General features: G+C 45.7%; 1 protein-coding gene across 1 annotated transcript in view; it reads left to right on the forward strand.

The window, feature by feature from the left end:
• GDPD5 (glycerophosphodiester phosphodiesterase domain containing 5) overlaps positions 1 to 19,986 on the forward strand; it is a 175,339-nt gene that overhangs the window by 123,166 nt on the left and 32,187 nt on the right. The window contains exons 4-7 of the mRNA XM_081002151.1: positions 12,087 to 12,180; positions 12,639 to 12,698; positions 14,817 to 14,915; positions 17,831 to 17,924. Of these exons, the coding sequence (XP_080858277.1) occupies positions 12,087 to 12,180; positions 12,639 to 12,698; positions 14,817 to 14,915; positions 17,831 to 17,924 (347 nt within the window). The remainder of the gene's footprint in view (positions 1 to 12,086; positions 12,181 to 12,638; positions 12,699 to 14,816; positions 14,916 to 17,830; positions 17,925 to 19,986) is intronic.

The following is a 19,986-nucleotide window of genomic DNA, read 5'->3' on the forward strand; positions in this document are numbered from 1 at the left end:
GATCACAGCATTCCTTTCTAGGTGCTCACAGACTGTTTGCTTAATGATCTGCTCCAGAATCTTCCCTGGTATTGATGTCAGACTGACTGGGCGGTAATTATTTGGGTCCTCTCTTTTCCCCTTTTTGAAAATAGGGACAACATTTGCCCTCCTCCAGTCTGCCGAGACTTCGCCTGTTCTCCAGGAATTCTCCAAGATGACTGCCAGTGGTTCTGAGATCACATCTGCCAGTTCTTTTAATACTCTTGGCTGCAGTTCATCTGGCCCTGGAGACTTGAATACATCTAAACTAGCCAAGTATTCTTGTACTATCTCCTTAGTTATTCTGGGCTGTGTTTCCTCTGCTGAATCATTTGCTCCAAATTCTTCAGGTCGGGCATTGTTTTCTTTATCGGAGAAGACTGAGGCAAAGAAGGCATTGAGGAGTTCTGCCCTTTCTGTGTCCCCTGTTTTGCATTTCACCATCTTCTCCTCTGAGTGACCCCACTGTTTCTTTGTTCTTCCTTTTGCTACGAACATACCCATAAAAGCCTTTTTTGTTGCTTTTAACCTCTCTAGCAAGCCTGAGTTCATTCTGTGCTTTAGCTTTTCTGACTTTGTGTCTACACGTGCTGGCTATTTGTTTGAATTCCTCTTTGGTGGTTTCTCCCCCTTTCCATTTTTTGTTCACATCCTTTTTTAATCTTAACTCAGTTAAAAGTTCTTTAGATAGCCACCCTGGCTTCTTTAGGCACCTTCCATGTTTCTGTCACATTGGTATTGCCTGAAGTTGTGCTTTTACTATCTCCCTCTTAACAAACTCCCAGCCATCATGAACTCCCTTTCCTTTTAGTATTACTGTCCATGGGATCTCACCCAGCACTTCCCTAAGTTTTATGAAGTCGGCTTTCTTAAAGTCAAGAAATTGAGTCCTAGTATGCTTGGCTGCTCCTTTCTGCTGTATAGTAAACTTCAGAAGAGCATGATCACTCGCGCCTAATGATCCTTCCACTTCTACCCCACTAACCAGGTCATCAACATTGGTTAGGACCAGATCTAAAATGGCTGTTCCTCTTGTTGCTTCTCCCACTTTCTGGACAATGAAGTTGTCTGCAAGGCCAGTGAGGAATCTGTTTGACCTTATGCTCTTGGCTGAGTTTGACATCCAACAAATATCCGGGTAATTGAAGTCCCCCATTACTACTATCTCCTTTCCTTTTGCATGCTTGGCCATCTGTTCCAGGAAGGCATCATCTATGTCCTCCGTTTGGCTTGGGGATCTATAGTAAACTCCCACAATGAGCTCACTGTTATTCTTCTCTCCCTTAATTTTGACCCAAATGCTCTCACTTTGGCTTTGAGGTTCTAAATCTTGGATCTCTTCACAGGTATACACATCCCTGACATATAACGCCACTCCTCCTCCTTTCTTGTCTGGTCTGTTTCTCTGTTACATTCCAATCGTGGGACTTATCCCACCAGGTTTCAGTGATGCCTATTATGTCATATTTAGTTTGCTGTACCAAGAGCTCAAGCTCATCTTGTTTATTTCCCATGCTTTGCGCATTAGTGTACAGACATTGAAGTCCATTAATTATTCCCCCATGTCTCTTATTTAAGGATTTTTTCCTCCCACCACTAGGTCTGCGTGCTGTTTGCTCCATTTGGTCTGACATTTGGATGATCATCTTCATCAATTGATAGACTCCTACCTTCAGGAGCACTGTCTCCCTCCCCCACATTAGTCAGTTTAAAGCGCTCCTGATGAGGTTTCTGAGATTTTTGGCAAAAACATTCCTCCCAACTGTTGTGAGGTGCAGCCCATCGCTTGCCAGAAGTCCATCTTCAAGAAACTGCAGTCCGTGATCTAAGAATCCAAACTGTTCCTGTTTACACCATTTGCGAAGCCAGCTGTTCACTTCCACTATTTTTCCCTCTCTCCCTGGGCCACGTCGTTCAACTGGGAGGACAGATGAGATGACAATTTGTGCATTTAATTGCTTCAATTTCCTGCCCAGAGCCTCGTAGTCTCTTTTGATCTTCTGGAGGCTATTGCTTGCAGTGTCATTGGTTCCCACATGAACCAAGAGGAAGGGGTCAGAGACTGATGTGCATTATAATGAGTGAAATAAGTATTTGATACCCTATCAACCAGCCAGATGTCAGGCTACCTGGTACAATATGTTCTTCTTGTTCTCTTATTCTATATGTTAAGCCTGCGAGTTGCGCATATGCTGTCAACTTAAGTTGCCATTCTTCTTTAGTTGGGACCTCGTTAGTTTTCCATTTTGGGGCTAACAAAACACGGGCCGCAGTAGTAGCATACATAAAGAACCTTTTTTGACACCTGGGAATTCTGAATTATCTGAATTCTGAATTATCACCAACAGAAAGGACTTTGGTGGGGGTTTTTTTTGAGGGGGGCGGGAATTCTTTAAAACACTTTTTTCAATTCATGATGGGTCATTTCCCAATACTCTTTTACCCTTTTACAAGTCCGTCACATATGAAAGAATGTTCCTTCCATCTCTTTGCATCTCCAGCACCTATCTGATTCAGTTTTATACGGTGGTACCTCATGTTACAGACGGGATCTGTTCTGTAGGCCCGTCTGTAACGTGAAAAGCCCTCAACTCGAAGCGCTGCATCTGCGCAGGCGCACTGTGCGATTTGGCGCTTCTGCGCATGCGGCGAAACCCGGAAGTAACCCATTCCAAGTACTTCCAGGTTGCTGCGGGACGCAGGAAGAAAACACACAACCTGAAGCGGACGCAACCTGAGGTATGACTCTACATCTTAGCAAGCCTTTGTTGTTGTTGTTTAGTCGTTTAGTCGTGTCCGACTCTTCGTGACCCCATGGACCAGAGCACGCCAGGCACTCCTGTCTTCCACTGCCTCCCGCAGTTTCGTCAGTCTCAATCTGGTAGCTTCGAGAACGAACACTGTCCAACCATCTCGTCCTTTGTCATCCCCTTCTCCTTGTGCCCTCCATCTTTCCCAGCATCAGGGTCTTTTCCAGGGAGTCTTCTCTTCTCATGAGGTGGCCAAAGTCTTGGAGCCTCAGCTTCAGGATCTGTCCTTCCAGTGAGCACTCAGGGCTGATTTCCTTCAGAATGGAGAGGTGTGATCTTCTTGCAGTCCATGGGACTCTCAAGAGTCTCCTCCAGCACCAGAATTCAAAAGCATCCATTCTTCGGCGATCAGCCTTCTTTATGGTCCAGCTCTCACTTCCATACATCACTACTGGGAAAACCATGGCTTTAACTATACAGACCTTTGTCGGCAAGGCGATGTCTCTGCTTTTTAAGATGCTGTCTAGGTTTGTCATTGCTTTTCTCCCAAGAAGCAGGCGTCTTTTAATTTCGTGACTGCTGTCACCCTCTGCAGGGATCATGGAGCCCAAGAAAGTAAAATCTCTTACTGCCTCCATTTCTTCCCCTTCTATTTGCCAGGTGATGGGCCCAGTGGCCATGATCTTCGTTTTTTTGATGTTGAGCTTCAGACCATATTTTGCACTCTCCTCTTTCTCCCTCAATAAAAGGTTCTTTAATTCCTCCTCACTTTCTGCCATCAAGGTTGTGTCATCTGCATATCTGAGGTTGTTGATATTTCTTCTGGCAATCTTAATTCCGGCTTGGGATTCATCCAACCCAGCCTTTCGCATGATGAATTCTGCATATAAGTTAAATAAGCAGGGAGACAGTATATAGCCTTGTCGTACTCCTTTCCTTAGCAAGCCTACTTGGAGTGAAATACCATCTGTGAATCATTTTGCTGGTTCGAGGTGAGAAGACAAGTAGGATGAGGGAAGATTTAGGTCAGGAGTTGGGGAAACAGTGCTATGTTCACCCTGATGGACCAGCCTTTGTTTCCATCGGGTTGTTGGCTTCTGTTTGAGCCAGCTGTAAACACAGCAGTTTGGAGGCCAGCGCTCCCAATAGTATAATGATGCGAATGATATTCTGTCAGGAGCCACTGATGTGAGATGGATCACATGGACTTTGGTCAGGAGCACGTCAGGCTGTTGCCAGTTCTCCCAGGGGATACGTTGGTGTATGAGGGATATGCCTCGCAAGCGGAAAGCATGTATTTGGTCTGCTTATCTGGCATTTGCACCAAACGGTTCCCATGGGCATTTCGAGTGAGCTGCAGCCCCAACAAATCTGGAAAACAGAGTACATTTTTCATAATTTTATTTTTTGTTGTGTGCAAATGACTTGAGATACCTATGAGGTCCATAAATAACCATATAGCATATATTCAATACAAAAAGCAGCGCGAATTTGTTGTTGACAAAGGACAGCTGGACATATAAAAGGTAAAGGGACCCCTGACCATTAGGTCCAGTCGTTACTCTGAGGTTGTGGCGCTCATCTCGCTTTATTGGCCGAGGGAGCCAGCGTACAGCTTCCGGGTCATGTGGCCAGCATGACTAAGCCACTTCTGGTGAACCAGAGCAGCGCATGGAAACGCTGTTTACCTTCCCGCCGGAGCGGTACCTATTTATCTACTTGCACTTTGCCATGCTTTTGAACTGCTAGGTTGGCAGGAGCTGGGACCGAGCAACGGGAGCTCACCCCGTCGCGGGGATTCGAACCGCCAACCTTCTGATCGGCAAGTCCTAGGCTCTGTGGTTTAACCCACAGCGCCACCCGCGTCCTCAGCTGGACTTATAAAGGGCCCCATTACCTTCAGTAGCTATGGGGCTTTTCCCACCTGCCTCCCCCTTGCATTCGCTCCATAAGACGCACACATATGTCCCCTTACTTTTTAGGAGGGAAAAAGTGTGTCTTCTGGAGCGAAAAATACGGTAATTCTTCTTAATTGTATTTCACTATTAATATACAGTACTTCTTTTTTGTATTTCAGTTCAACAATTACTTTGATAAAATACGTATTTTGTTATGTGCAAATGGCTTGAGATATCGATGAGGTCCATAAATTACCATATGGCATATATTCAACACAAAAAACAGCGACCATTTGTTGTTGACAAAGGTCGGCTGGACATATAAAGGGCCCCATGACCTTCAGTAGCTTAGGGCCTCATCAAACCTAAATCCGGCCCTGGGCATCTTGCATAGGATCTGACATCCTGTGTTGTTTTTTTAATAGCTTGCGTGCCTGCTTCTGCCAAATTCTTTAAGGAAGTATTCTTAGTGGCTGGCTCTCGATTGTGGAATTTCCTTTCCTGAGCTCTTGCCAGGATCCAGAACTGACGGCTGTAATCCCACTTCAGGGAACCTCTCCCTTCTGGGGCTTTTGCCAATATGACTTTGGTTTACTGTGGGAGACCCTTTTTCTTCCCCAGCCGAGACCCTCACTGTGTCTTGGCCAGCCCTGGGATGCAAAGAGGGAAGGGTTGCGTTCCATTAATGGGTGTGGCGAGTGCAGAACGGACCACCGTGCAGTACGTGCAAGACATGCGTTGTAAGATGGTTTTAATCATTTTCAAATGTTCAAAACATGTTTTTATTCTTATTTTTCATTGCTCCGTTTTCTCACCGAGGTGCTTTTCGACCTGGGCTTCTTTAGAAGGAAAGAAGGGAGATACATACAAATAATGAAAACATGTAATAATGGCATTTTTAAACAGATGGCACTTCCGTCATGGAAGCTTGAGTTGAGATTCCTTTTATTGCAGGGGGTTGGACTAGATGACCCCTGGGTCCCTTCCAACTCTTGGAGTCTATGATTGTATTATTCAAATCAATCAATAAAGATATGTAAAAATTGGAGAAATCGAGAGAGATATAGCCGCACCAGCAGCGTATCTCTTCTTTCTCGAATCCAAAAATGCAAGAAGGGCTTTTACACTCGCCAGAATCTCTGCTCTGCCCTAGCCGGTCCTGGAAGGATCCTTTAAAAAAGTCTCTGAAGCTCAGAGACTTTGCGCTTTTTCATTGGGGGAGATAGGAAGCCCAGAGCACTTGTTCTTTAGATGTCCCTTTTATGAAGAGGCGCGTAGTGAGACCATTGATCCCCTGCTGGTGAGGCTCGCTGACCTGCCGGAAAAGCAAAAATTTGACCTTTTCCTCTTAGGCAAAGATCATAAGACGACCTGGATGGCCGCCAGATTCTGTGTACGGATCTTTAGGTGCAGACCATCCCCCAACCCAAACTAGTTTGTTAAGAAAATCCCCAAACTTGGTTCCATCTCTCTGCAGTAGCTTATCTTAAAGTTTAAGTGTCTATACACTTATCGCATTTATAAATTTTAAATTTATTGTTGTACATTGTTTGAAATGTTTGTTGCCCTTCTGGGATTGTACCCCCAAGTGTGTTTTATAAGCTGGTCTCTGACCGTAATAAAGTATCTATCTATCTATCTATCTATCTATCTATCTATCTATCTACAAATATGTAATATACTCATATGTTTCCACACACACACACACTGCACCGTTAAACTATGGAACTCCCTGTCACAGGGTCCACTGATGACCACCAACCTAGATGGCTTTAAAAGAAGATTGTAACTGATCTGTAGAAAGTACTCTATGACCTGGGGTTGGCTGCTTCAGCCCAAGATTCCAGCATTGCAGGGGGTTGGACTAGATGACCCTTGGGTCCTTTCCAATGCTAGGATTCTGTGAAAACAGGAACATACGTACCATTGTTAACTATGGAAATCCTTTAATTACAACAACTTTGGAGTCTTGGAGCCTCAGTTTCAGGATCTGTCCTTCCAGTGAGCACTCAGGGCTAATTTCCTTCAGAATGGATCGGTTTGATCTTCTTGCAGTCCATGGGACTCTCAAGTCTCCTCCAGCACCAGAATTCAAAAGCATCTGTCAGGGGTTCAGGGACAGAGGCACAGGATAGGCAGGAGATGGAGAGCGATGGGGATGAATCCCAGGACAGCGAGGAAGAGGATGACAATGACTCTAGAGATTCCATGAGTCTTTCCAGCGAATCAGAGGATTCCCAGAAGGGGGCGCCGGTGGTCAAGGCCAGGGGAGCCCCAGGGGGGACTTGTCAGGAGCAGGGGGCCAGCGGGGGATCCCAAAGTGGGAGCTGGGCGTCAGGACCAGCCTCCCCGCCAGAGTGCAGCGAAGGGGGTGGAGGTTCCAGTGTATCAGGGGAGGCGGCTCCGGCAGTAGAGAAAGGAGGGAGGTCGGAGCAAGCCACCCTCCCGGAAGGGGAGGGGAGTAGTGAAGGGAGTAGCGTAGCTGTCAAAAGGAAACTTAGAGGTTGGGGGCGCGCGCCAAGTTCAAATGTAGAGGCGCGCGGAAGTACAGGGAGCCCGGAGGAGGGGCCAGGTCCCAAAGCCCGCAGGAGGGGGCAAGAGCAGTCTGATTCCGCGTCGGAGGAATCCAGGAGGGGCGAAACCCCAGCGGGCAGAAAGACCCTGCGGAAAAGGAAAGAGAGAAAGAGGTGGAGCAGCGCAAGCCTCTTAAACTGGTGCAGGGCAGGGACAGATTCAGAAGGGACTTCAGCGGTCTAAGCCTAGCAGACGTAGGGCTGCGCGCCTCGGGTGTGAAGCAAACAATGAACTGCAATAAACACTTTTGTATATAAGAAAAGAAAGGCGTTGGTCTTTTGTGAGCTGAGACTTGAGGCAGCCCTGACAGCATCCATTCTTCGGCGATCAGCCTTCTTTATGGTCCAGCTCTCAATTCCACACATCACTACTGGGAAACCCATGGCTTTAACTATACGGACCTTTGTCGGCAAGGTGATGTCTCTGCTTTTTAAGATGCTGTCTAGGTTTGTCATTGCTTTTCTCCCAAGAAGCAGTGATCATGGAACCCAAGAAAGTACAATCTCTCACTGTCTCCATTTCTTCCCCTCCTGAATTAACTTTACCCAACTTGCTCTTCAGGGGTTCATTTTGATCCTTGCACAGAGGCTCACTGTCGTCTCCTCTCTCTCTTTAATTAACTTTGGGTTTAGCGAGCTTTATTAGGAAGTGTGTCTCTATTTAAATGCAAATTTTGACATTTTTGTCTGGGATGGGATGGAGTCAGCGCTTGTGGCAGAGATTTATGGGGACCGCTCTTGGGGGTGTCGCTGCCAGATCAGTGTGGTTCTCAAACTTTTTTTATCAGGGCCACACTTTCAGAATTAAAAATTGCCCTGTGCCACACACTGAATTTCTTATTGATAAGAAATACGTTGGAAAACAGCAAGGTCTCTCAGCAGTGCTTCATTTACAGCACAGAACACAGCAACTTTATGATACGAGAGCCAGTGTGGCGTAATGGTTTAGAGTGTCTGACTAGGACCTGGGAGAGCAGGGTTCGATTCCCCACTCAGCCACAAAGCAAACCTTGGGCCAGTGGGCATCTCTTAGCATCCTCATCTACCCAGAGCCAGATTTACATACAGTGGTACCTCGGGTTACATATGCTTCAGGTTACAGACTCTGCTAACCCAGAAATATTACCTTGGGTTAAGAACTTTGCTTCAGGATGAGAACAAAAATTGCGCTCCAGCAGCGCAGCGGCAGCAGGAGGCCCCATTAGTTAAAGTGGTGCTTCAGGTTAAGAACAGACCTCCAGAACGAATTAAGTACTTAACCCGAGGTACCACTATATAAGCTAAACAAGCTATAGCTTAGGGCCCCAATCTCTTTTTTTTTTTTTAAATAATTTTTTATTAAGGTTTTAAACAAAGAAAAAGAAAAAACAACACACACAAAAAAACAATAAAAAATTTAACAATAAAAACACAAAACATAACAATTAAAAACAAACTCTCTTTTCCATTCCCAATTTTGAGTTACTTATTTTCTGGACTTCCTCATACCTCCCTCTTTTGTATTCCAATCTGCATTATTTGTCCAGCAGTTTCTTTTCCACTTTTTTAAACCCAATCTTTAATTTAATAAAATATTAAAATATATAGCTTCAACTTTTTTAAACATAATCCTTGTTCTTAATGTCATATACCTTTAAATTTTTCCCTTTTATTATCAAATTTCCATTTCTTTAAACATCTTTAATCTTGATCTTTAATCTTAATCTATCCTTAACTTTAACCTGTACAGCTGGAAACCACTTATTTTCAATCCAACATCACTCTAACATTCCTTAATTTTGCAGTGTTTCTGAAGATAGTCTTTGAATTTCTTCCAGTCTTCCTCCATCGACTCTTCTCCCTGGTCACGGATTCTGCCAGTCATTTCCGCCAATTCCATATAGTCCATAAGTTTCATCTGCCATTCCTCCAGCGTGGAAAGTTCTTGTGTCTTCCAATACTTTGCGATGAGTATTCTTGCTGCTGTTGTTGCATACATAAAGAAAGTTCTATCCTTTTTTAACACCATTTGGCCCACTATGCCCAGGAGAAAGGCCTCTGGTTTCTTGGGGAAGGTATACTTAAATACCTTTTTTAATTCATTATATATCATTTCCCAGAAAGCCTTAATCTTTGGGCACGTCCACCAAAGGTGAAAAAATGTACCTTCAGTTTCTTTACATTTCCAACATTTGTTATCCGGCAAATGATAGATTTTCGCAAGCTTGACTGGGGTTATGTACCACCTGTATATCATTTTCATAATATTCTCTCTTAAGGCATTACATGCCGTAAATTTCATACCAGTGGTCCATAACTGTTCCCAGTCAGCAAACATAATGTTATGTCCAACGTCCTGTGCCCATTTAATCATAGCCGATTTTACCGTTTCATCTTGAGTATTCCATTTCAGCAGCAAGTTATACATTCTTGACAGATTCTTAGTATTGGGTTCTAACAATTCTGTTTCTAATTTTGATTTTTCCACCTGGAAGCCAATTTTCCTGTCTAATTTAAATGCCTCCATTATTTGATAATAATGAAGCCAGTCTCGCACTTTGTTTTTTAGTTTTTCAAAACTCTGCAATTTCAGTCTATCTCCGTCTTGTTCCAAAATTTCCCAATATTTCGGCCATTTGACCTCCATATTGACCCTTTTCAAGGCTTTCGCTTCCATTGGTGACAGCCACCTTGGAGTTTTATTTTCTAGCAAATCCTTATACCTTATCCAAACATTAAATAGCGCTTTCCTGACAATGTGGTTTTTAAATGCTTTGTGTGCTTTGACCTTATCATACCATAAATATGCATGCCATCCAAATACATTATTGAAACCTTCCAAATCCAAAATGTCAGTGTTTTCAAGAAGTAGCCATTCTTTCAACCAGCAAAAAGCTGCTGATTCATAATAAAGTTTGAGGTCTGGCAGGGCAAATCCACCTCTTTCCTTTGCATCTGTTAGTATTTTAAATTTTATTCTAGGTTTCTTGCCCTGCCAGACAAATTTAGAAATATCTTTCTGCCACCTCTTGAAACAGTCCATTTTGTCCACGACCTGCAAAGTTTGAAACAAAAACAACATTCTCTTGGGCCCCCCCCCAAAAAAAATAAAGGGGGAAAAAACCTGGATATACATTTCTGAAACATAAGATAAAAAAACAAATGAAATAAAACCTACATACAGCAACAGTGTTTTGTTTTGTGTAGGCTCCTGTGATGTAAGTCATGGGCCCCGCCTGCTAGCCTGCTCCCTAAAATATCACTGGTTCACTCATTTCTATATATAGGGTGTCCACAATCTGCATGTGCAAATGGCTTGAGATACCTATTAGGTCCATAAATTACATATTGCAGTGGTCAGCAAACTTTTTCAGCCTTGGGGCAGTCCACCGTCCCTCAGACCTTGTGGGAGCCGGACTATATTTTTTGGGGGGGGATGAACGAATTCCTATGCCCCACAAATAATCCAGAGATGCATTTATAAAAGGACGCATTCTACTCATGTAAAAACACACTGATTCCCGGACTGCCCGCGGGCCAGAGGTAAAAGGCAAATGGGCCACATCCAGCCCAGGGGCCTTAGTTTGCCTATCCCTGCCATATACTGTATTTTTCGATCTATAGGACGCACCTTGTTTTAGAGGGGGAGAACAAGGGGGGAAAATTATCCCCCTCTCTGCCCAGTGCCCCTTCAACGAAGCGGCAGGAGGCACTGCGCAGAGAGGGGGAGATTTCCCCCCCTTGTTCTCCCCCTCTAAACAAGGTGCCGTTCAAGATGCGTTCCGTCGCCTTCAGGCAGCTACCTTGGAAGCCGACCCCTCTCGCTCTCCAGGCTTCAGTGAAGGCAACCCGAAGCCTCCGGAGCGCAGCGGGAGTTCCCGCTGCGCTCCGGAGGCTTCGCGCTCCTTTCGACCTGCTCTTTGGGGCTGGCAGGGGGAAGCCCACCGCCAGCCTCAAAGAGCAGGTCGGGGAGCAGCGGAAAGGCGCGCAGCCTTCCCGCTGCTCCGCGAGCTTCGCGGTGCTGCCGGGGAAGCCCGGGTTACCCCCCCCCCAGCCCCAAAGAGCAAAGAAGCCAAGACTTGGCTTTTGCCATAGCCACGCGCAACCTCTCCAGCCGGGAGAGGCTGCGCATGGCTATGGCAATGCCCCCACCTTCCGCAAAAGCCCACAGGAGCCGCACACCCTTTAAGGAGCGTGCAGCTCCTGCGGGCTTTTCTACGAGGAGGGAGAATGGACTGACTAGCCGCATCTGTCCCTTCTCCTTCCTGAGGAAAAGCCCACAAAAGCCGCGCGGAGATTGTGTGCGGTTCTTGGGGGCTTTTCCTGCCTGCCTCCCCCCTGCATTCGCTCCATAAGACGCACACACATTTCCCCTTACTTTTTAGGAGGGGAAAAGTGCATCTTATGGAGCGAAAAATACAGTAGCATATATTCAGCACAAAAAACAGTGACCATTTGTTGTTGACAAAGGACAGCTGGACATACAAAAGGTCCTGTTACCTTCAGTAGCTTAGGGCCTCGTCAAACCTAAATCCAGCCCGGGACCTACCTCACAGGGTCGTTGTGAGAATGAAATGGGGAGCAGGAGAACCCATTTCCCTTGGGAGGTAAAGGTGGCTTATAAATGTACTAAATAAATAAACCACGGAACCAGATCATGTCCAAAAGGACCTGCAGGTTGGTGGTTGTGCATCAATTGGACGCTCACAAAGTAGTCGCCACCTGTATTGATTGCCTTCAAGTCTTTCCGCTATGCTTGGTACCCTCTTCCTGCCACAACAGTGTGATACTTTACAGAGCATCAGTGATACCCATTGTGCCTGCCTCTGATTCTACTTCTCTTGTTTTCTCTTTTGATCCTTTAGGTTTTTATATAATAGAATGGGATATTGGAGCGATTGGTCCGTTCCAATCCTTGTTTCAACGGCAGCTGGTTTCACGTACATCACAGCATTATTGGTAAGTTTACTTTTTAAATTTTTTTTAAAAATACTTTTCAAATTTGTACATTCCACCGATTTTACAGTCATTTTGACATTTATAAAGCTTGATTTCCTTCCCCCTCTTTCTGCGGTTGCTTCAATTTATTTTTTAATATCTTCTGCATATGCCAATTAACTTAATTTGCTCATTTATTCATCTTCTTTAAATATATGCTCTTGTGAAACAGCAGGTTGTTACAATAATCCTGCCAGTGTTTTTTGTTTACAATTTATCTGTAAATATTCAATAAGAAATCAAGATAAACTTTTTGTAAACAACTTTTGTAAAAGTTTGAGAACCTCTGGGCAAGACTGACCAATTGCCTTCCCTTGGTGGAAGGAAGTTTCCTGGATTCCTAATCAGTTCTCTCTCTCTCTCTCTCTCTCTCTCTCTCTCTCTCTCTCTCTCTCCTTTCCAACTTGTTTCCCTTTCAGATTTTAGCACTATGTCACATAGCAGTAGGACAGCAAATGAACCTACACTGGATCCACAAGGTAAGGCACCTTTCGATATACAGTACTGTGGGGGGGGGGGGGGAATTGGGTTGGCTTTTGCAGCCCAATTCTCCGGTGTCCCCTAAGTCCGTTAATCGGTCGGAGAAAAATGAGTGGAAGCAGGAACCAGTAGAAGGAAAGAAAGGCAGATCTTCAGTTGCATGGCAAGACCCCAAACGCACCCCATCTCTAGATAATGAAACATACGGACACCAATATTTTGGGCTGATGGGATAAATAAGGCCACAACTTTATTGGCTACAGATGTGAGCAGTACTGGCTTAGGCACTGGAACTGAACCGACTATATCTGACTCCTGCCCGTCATGCAGGTAGTATTATAAGGGTCAACCACTAGTAAAGGGAGCCCTTTTGATGTACATCAGGGGTCGGCAACCTAAAGCCCATGGGCCACAAGTGGCCCACAGCTGATTGGCAAACAATGGAGAGGGGGATAAGGGACTCTAGCGATAAAGGAGGCTGCCTGGGAGGGGGGAGGTAAAGACAGCGTACTTGCAAGGAGAGGAGACAGGAATACTAAAACAAGTAATGAGGAGAGAAGTTAGAAGAAAAGGAGGAGCAAAAAAACTGCTCCAGCTAAGGAAAAGACACTAAGGCAAACAAGAGGGAAGGGGGTGTTGAATGGAAGCAGCTGATCTGCAAGCGATCGGGAGGGAGATAAGGGAGGCTAGCGATAAAGGAGGCTGTCTGCGAGGAGGGAGGTAAAAGCACATGGATCCTCAGGATTTTTGCATTGGGTCACCCCAAATTCACCATCAGATCACATAGCATGTCCATGGCTACAGCCTGCACCTCAAAAAATCACACATCCACTGTTTCATGGGGCCACAATTACGCAAAAACATGGTTACAAAGCAGGGATCCACATGGATCCTCAGGATTTTTGCATTGGGCTACCCCAAACTCACTGTCAAATCATGTATCATGTCTGTGGCCACAGCACGAACCACAAAAATCATACATCCAATGTTTCATTCAGAATATATTTTTTTCTTGCTTTCCTCCTCTAAAAACTAGGCGCGTCTTATGGTCAGGTGTGCCTTATGGAGCGAAAAATACGGTGCTCTGGTTGGCCTCTGTTGTTTTCTCCTACCAATAGGGAACCCACTTAAGGACTCTATACGGGATCCGGAACACCCCATAAGGGAAAGGGAGCAGTTTTTCTTACAACAGCTGTGAGGGTTGCTGTGTTGGAGCGTGTGGCGTGGCTTAAAAGTGCTCTGCGACTCTTAGGTTGAAGAAAGTTGGGTGGGCAGAACTCTGCAAACACACAGTCACTTTTTTGCACTGATCCTGTTAGTTTCACAGGAGAAATTTGAATCCTACAATGTCTTCTGCTGCCTTTGGTCTTCCTTTGTCCCTACGCTGCCCTGGCCCGGTCTGGCTCATTCTTTCTTGCTTCCGATTCATGCCTCTCCAAATGAAACCGCGTTGGCTTCACAATAGGAACCCGGGTCGCAGCGGTAGATGAGATAAAGGAACAGCCCGGCTATTGCTGCCTTTTAGTCTTATGAGTGATTTTGGGGGGGAGGCAGCAGGAGAGAGATTCTCCAGTACGTTTGCTGCGCTTCGCCCTTCCAGCGATTGCAATCTACGGCGAAGTGAATCTCATTACGTTACGCCCGTCACAGTGAAATGTGTTATTAGTGCTTTGCCATTCAAGCTCCTTTTGAGACCCTCTACATCGGTCAGTTCCGGGGATTAATCTAAATCCCTTTTTTAAGAAAAGAAAAGAGAAGGGGAGAGACAATCCCATCAGCCTGTATTTCCTCCTCAAAGAAGAAAAACCCAGCGAAATGGAGCACTTTCCGCTTCAAACTTAATAGGATTTTGTCTCTGCTCGCTTAGTGAAAACCATAATATTTGCAGAGCTGGAAGGGACCTGAGGGTCATCCAACCCAACCCCTCAGTTTAAAGCTACGGTTTAATTGTCAAAAGCAGGTGTTTGTGAAGTTGAGGGCGGGCTGGCCTTCCAGCTCGACTCCTGGCTCGACTCCTTTTTCGGATACAAAGAGTGCCCGAGCTTTGATTAGCGCTTCCTCGCAGTGCCAGAGGGAAAGAAATATAATGAAATCTCTGGCCTTTCCTTGCCTTGCAGATTGGGTTGATAACCACCTTGATAACGACCGTTGTCACCATGTGCTCTATAGCCCAGCTATGGGATGATGAGTGGAGCATGGTCGCCATATCCTTGCAGGTAAGTGTCATGGCAGAAGGCAGGGGCCAACCATAGTTCTTCCGCCTTCTCTAAATAGCCCTCCGGATCAGGGCCGGATTTAGGTTTGATGAGGCCCTAAGCTGCTGAAGGTAACAGGGCCCTTTATATGTCCAGCTGCCCTTTGTCAGCAACAAATGGTCGCTGTTTTTTGTGTTGAATATATGCGATATGGTAATTTGTGGACCTAATAGGTATCTAAAGCCATTTGCACATAACAAAATACATATTTTATCAAAGTAATTGTTGAACTGAAATACAATTAGGAAGAAGTATATTAATAGTGAAATACAATTAAGAAGAAGTATATTAATAGTGAAATAATTATTATGCTCTACCTTAAAATGACTTTTTATTTATAACAAACTTAATGATGCAAACACATTGGCATTTGGCAATAACAAAAGTTCCTTTAGAAACAAAGACTCATAATCTAGTCTCTAGAAACTTGCTATAACATGAAATAATAATAGGTGTAAATATAGGATGCAAACTACATTATAAATAGTAGAATATAGGCACCCTGTATATAGAAAGGAGCAAACCAGTGATATTGTAGGGAGCAGGCTAGCAGGCGGGGCCCATTGCTTACATCCTAGGAGCCTACACAACACAAAACACTGTTGTTGCATGTAGGTTTTATTTCATTTGTTTTTAATCTTATATTTTGGAAATGTACATCCAGTTTGTTTTTCCCTTTAATTTTTTGGGGGCCTCCCAAGAGAGTGGGGCCCTAAGCTATAGCTTGTTTAGCTTATACAGTCATACCTCGGGTTACAGACGCTTCAGGTTGTGTTTTTTTAGGTTGCGGACCTGCCGCAACCCGGAAGTACCGGAACGGGTTACTTCCGGGTTTGGGGGGGGGGGGGGTCGCGCATGCGCAGAAGCACTAAATTGCGCATGTGCAGAAGCACTGAATTGCATCCCGCACGGATCATGTTTGCAACCCGAGCGTCCACTGTACGTAAATCTGGCACTTTTTCGGACTTTCCTGGGCCACGGCCTTTGTTGGTGCCACTCTGTGCTCCAGTGCATTGGCCTGGCCGGAGACATGTCCTTGAGCTGTGAAATGGCCTCATGGAACCGTAGAGTTGGAAGGGAACCCATTGGGTCATCTAGACCAACCCAGCCTGATTGGACGAAGGCAGACTCAGAGCAACAGATCCTGCGGAGACGTCGAATCAAAGTTAGAAGGGACTTGGAGGCCAGCTCCCCGATCATTGAAGGTTTCAGTTGCGGCAGCCTGGGCAAATAGCCTCCAAGCATCTGCTGAATTTCCCCCACTGATTGATAGCCAACCGCCTCCTGCGGCAGGCTGGTCCCTAGTTCCCCACTAGGAAGTTTCTATTGAAATCTGCTTCCTTGTCGTTTTTCAACTCTTTACATTTTGTGGAAGCCGGTTCTGCTGCACCTTCTGCTTCAGATTCTTGAAGGAAGGCCTCCTCAGTTCCCTGGAGTCAATAATAATAATAATATTAGTAGTAGTAGTAATAATAATAATTTATTATTTATACCCCTCCCATCTGGCTGAGTTTCCCCAGCCACTCTGGGCGGCTCCCAATTGAGTGTTAAAAACAATACAGCTTTAAATATTAAAAACTTCCCTAAACAGGGCTGCCTTCAGATGTCTTTTAAAAATAAGATAGCTGCTTATTTCCTTGACATCCGATGGGAGGGTGTTCCACAGGGTGGGCACCACTACCGAGAAGGCCCTCTGCCTGGTTCCCTGTAACTTGGCTTCTCGCAGCGAGGGAACCGCCAGAAGGCCCTCGGAGCTGGACCTCAGTGTCTGGGCTGAACAATGGGGGTGGAGATGCTCCTTCAGGTATACTGGACCGAGGCCGTTTAGGGCTTTCAAGGTCAGCACCAACACTTTGAATTGTGCTCGGAAACGTACTGGGAGCCAGTGTAAGTCTTTCAAGACCAGTGTTGTGTGGTCTCGGCAGCCACTCGCAGTCACCAGTCTGGCTGCCGCATTCTGGATTAGTTGTAGTTTCTGGGTCACCTTCAAAGGTAGCCCCACGTAGAGCGCATGGCAGTAGTCCAAGCGGGAGATAACTAGAGCATGCACCACTCTGGTGAGACAGTCTGTGGGCAGGGAGGGTCATATCCTGCGTACCAGATGGAGCTGATAAACAGCTGCCCTGGACACAGAATTAACCTGCACCTCCATGGACAGCTGTGAGTCCAGAATGACTCCCAGGCTGCGCACCTGGTCCTTCAGGGGCACAGTTACCCCATTCAGGACCAGGGAGTCCTCCACACCTGCCCGCCTCCTGTCCCCCAAAAATAGTACTTCTGTCTTGTCAGGATTCAACCTCAGTCTGTTAACCGCCATCCATGAATGATCTATTTTAGGCTTCCCCAAGTGGGTGGCCCTCCGACTGTTTAGGACTACAACTCCCATCATCAGCCCCTCCCAGTGGGAGTGACAGTCCAAAACAGCTGGTTAGAGGAGCCTCAACTGATTAGATGGCTTTTTGTGGCACTCCTGTGGTTGAGCAACAGGGACCCTGTACATACAGCTGGATTGTATCCAGTCTAATCCCCTTCAATGCAGGAACTGCAGCTAAATCGCATTATGATTCCTGCATGACTTTTCCTACTGCTTTCATTGGCTATATAGCAGGGATGTCCAACAGGTCGATCGCGATCTGCTGGTAGATCCCTGCAAGGTTTTGGTAGTGAGTGACCTTACCCCTTTAACCCCCCCCCCCCAAAAAAAAACGGAGCTCAACATCTTTGAGCTGCACCCCTAAAAAATGGGGGTAGATCACTAGATCCCTGCCAGTTTTTAATTCTGAAAGTAGATTGCAGTCTCTTGAGAGCTGGCCACCCCTACTATATAGCAAAGGTATTTGCGTACTTCACCGTTCCCTGCTCTCTCTTTTTCCTAGGCAACGGCACCTTTTCTGCACATAGGAGCCCTTGCGGCTGTCACCGCCCTGTCTTGGTTGGTGTCTGGGCAGTTTGCAAGAGCCGAAAGAGCCAGTGAGTAGTTGCTTGTTTTTTTCTTGTCACTGAGGGCAAGATTTGTGTGTCATTGCTGTGTGTTGGGTGGAGGGGGCAGAACCCAGAGTTTGAACTCCGGTTGGTGAATCCTGGTTAAAGTTAACCATGGCTTACTGTTCTCCTTCCTGCAGGTATGAACTTCAACATGGTTAGCATTAAGACGGGATGGGGTGGAGCTTAACTTGAGGTTTGAACCCTGGTTGATGAATCCTGGTGAAAGCTAACCATAGTCTACTGTTCTCCTTCCTGCAGGCATGAATTTCACCATGGTTAGCTTTGAGGGATGGGGTGGGGCTTAAATTGGGGCTTGGACCTTGGTTGGTGAATCCTGGTTTAAGCTAGCCACAGTTTGCTGTTCTCCTTCCTGCAGACATGAACTTCACCATGGTTAGCATTAAGATGGGATGGGGTGGGGCTTAACTTGGGGCTTTAATCCTGGTTGATGAACCCTGCTTAAAGCTAACCACAGTTTACTGTTCTCCTTCCTGCAGGCATGAACTTCACCATGGTTAGCATTAAGATGGGACGGGGTGGGGCTTAACTTGGAGCTTGAACCCTGGTTGGCAGATCCTGGTTAAAGCTAACCATAGTTCATAGTGCTCCTTATTGCAGAAGTGGCTACACCGTGATTAGCACTGAGACAGAATGTGAGAATTTGCATTTATGGAGGGAAGGAAAGTCTGGGAGCCTGCAGCTTGCACCCAGCTGGCTAGCAATTGTGGTTTGATAGGAGAAAGCAAAGTGCAATCCCAGGTCGGGACATGACATGACCTGCTCACACAGAGATTCGAGCAAAGTGGGAGTACCCAGACTGTGTGCATTGGCACGTTGCACAAGCCAAGTTTTATGGCTTAGTTCAAACATGACCTTCTTGTTTATTTTATCATAGCTTTCCCTCCATTGTTGTGAAGCTAAATTCAGTGCTTTTGTAAGACAAACACAGACCGGAATGGTCCTTCAAAATACCGCTCAGCAGGTGGAGTCTTTGCATGGCATGGCTCCCTAGCACACCTGTACACCTGTATTTACCTGTGTGTTTAGGGATGAGAATTGTCTGCCTTCCACTCAGACAGTCAGACAGTGCTCCCCCCCCCAAAAAAAAATGTTTTGGGTGCTCTCATTTGGACTAAAGAAAACCACTATTTTATAGTTCAAATTGGGGAAAATAAATACAGTAAAAGGACAAAAGTGAAATCAGCCCTGAGTGCTCACTGGAAGGACAGATCCTGAAACTGAGGCTCCAAGACTCCAAAGTTGTTGTAATTAAAGGAAAAGCAATGACAAATCTAGACAGTGTCTTAAAAAGCAGAGATATCACCTTGCCGACAAAGGTCCGTATAGTAAAAGCTATGGTTTTCCCAGTAGTGATGTATGGAAGTGAGAGCTGGACCATATAGAAGGCTGATTGCCAAAGAATTGATGCTTTTGAATTCTGGTGCTGGAGGAGACTCTTGAGAGTCCCATGGACTGCAAGAAGATCAAACCTCTCCATTCTGAAGGAAATTAGCCCTGAGTGCTCACTGGAAGGACAGATCCTGAAGCTGAGGCTCCAATACTTTGGCCACCTCATGAGAAGAGAAGACTCCCTGGAAAAGACACTGATGTTGGGAAAGATGGAGGGCACAAGGAGAAGGGGACGACAGAGGACGAGTTGGTTGGACAGTGTTGTCGAAGCTACCAGCATGAGTTTGACCAAACTGCGGGAGGCAGTGGAAGACAGGAGAGCCTGGCGTGCTCTGGTCCAGGGGGTCACGAAGAGTCGGACACGTCTAAACGACTAAACAACAACAACAACAAAGATCCACAAAATATTTAGGATTATGCATACCCCTGTGTCCCACCCGCAGAAAAAAAGCCCTGCACTCAGATATCTGACTTCTAATGGTCCTTGCGAGGAGGGAGGCTGAACCTTGGAGAATGCATTAATGATTTTTGACAAGTCAATTCCCTAAATGGGCTGTGTGGGTGATACTATTCTGAGAGAATGAGAGAGAGAGAGAAGTGATTTGATTGATTCTATTTCTATGCTGCTTTTCATTCA

The sequence above is a fragment of the Podarcis pityusensis genome (assembly GCF_964106645.2).
Source record: "Podarcis pityusensis genome assembly, chromosome: 4".
Lineage (NCBI taxonomy): Eukaryota > Metazoa > Chordata > Lepidosauria > Squamata > Lacertidae > Podarcis > Podarcis pityusensis.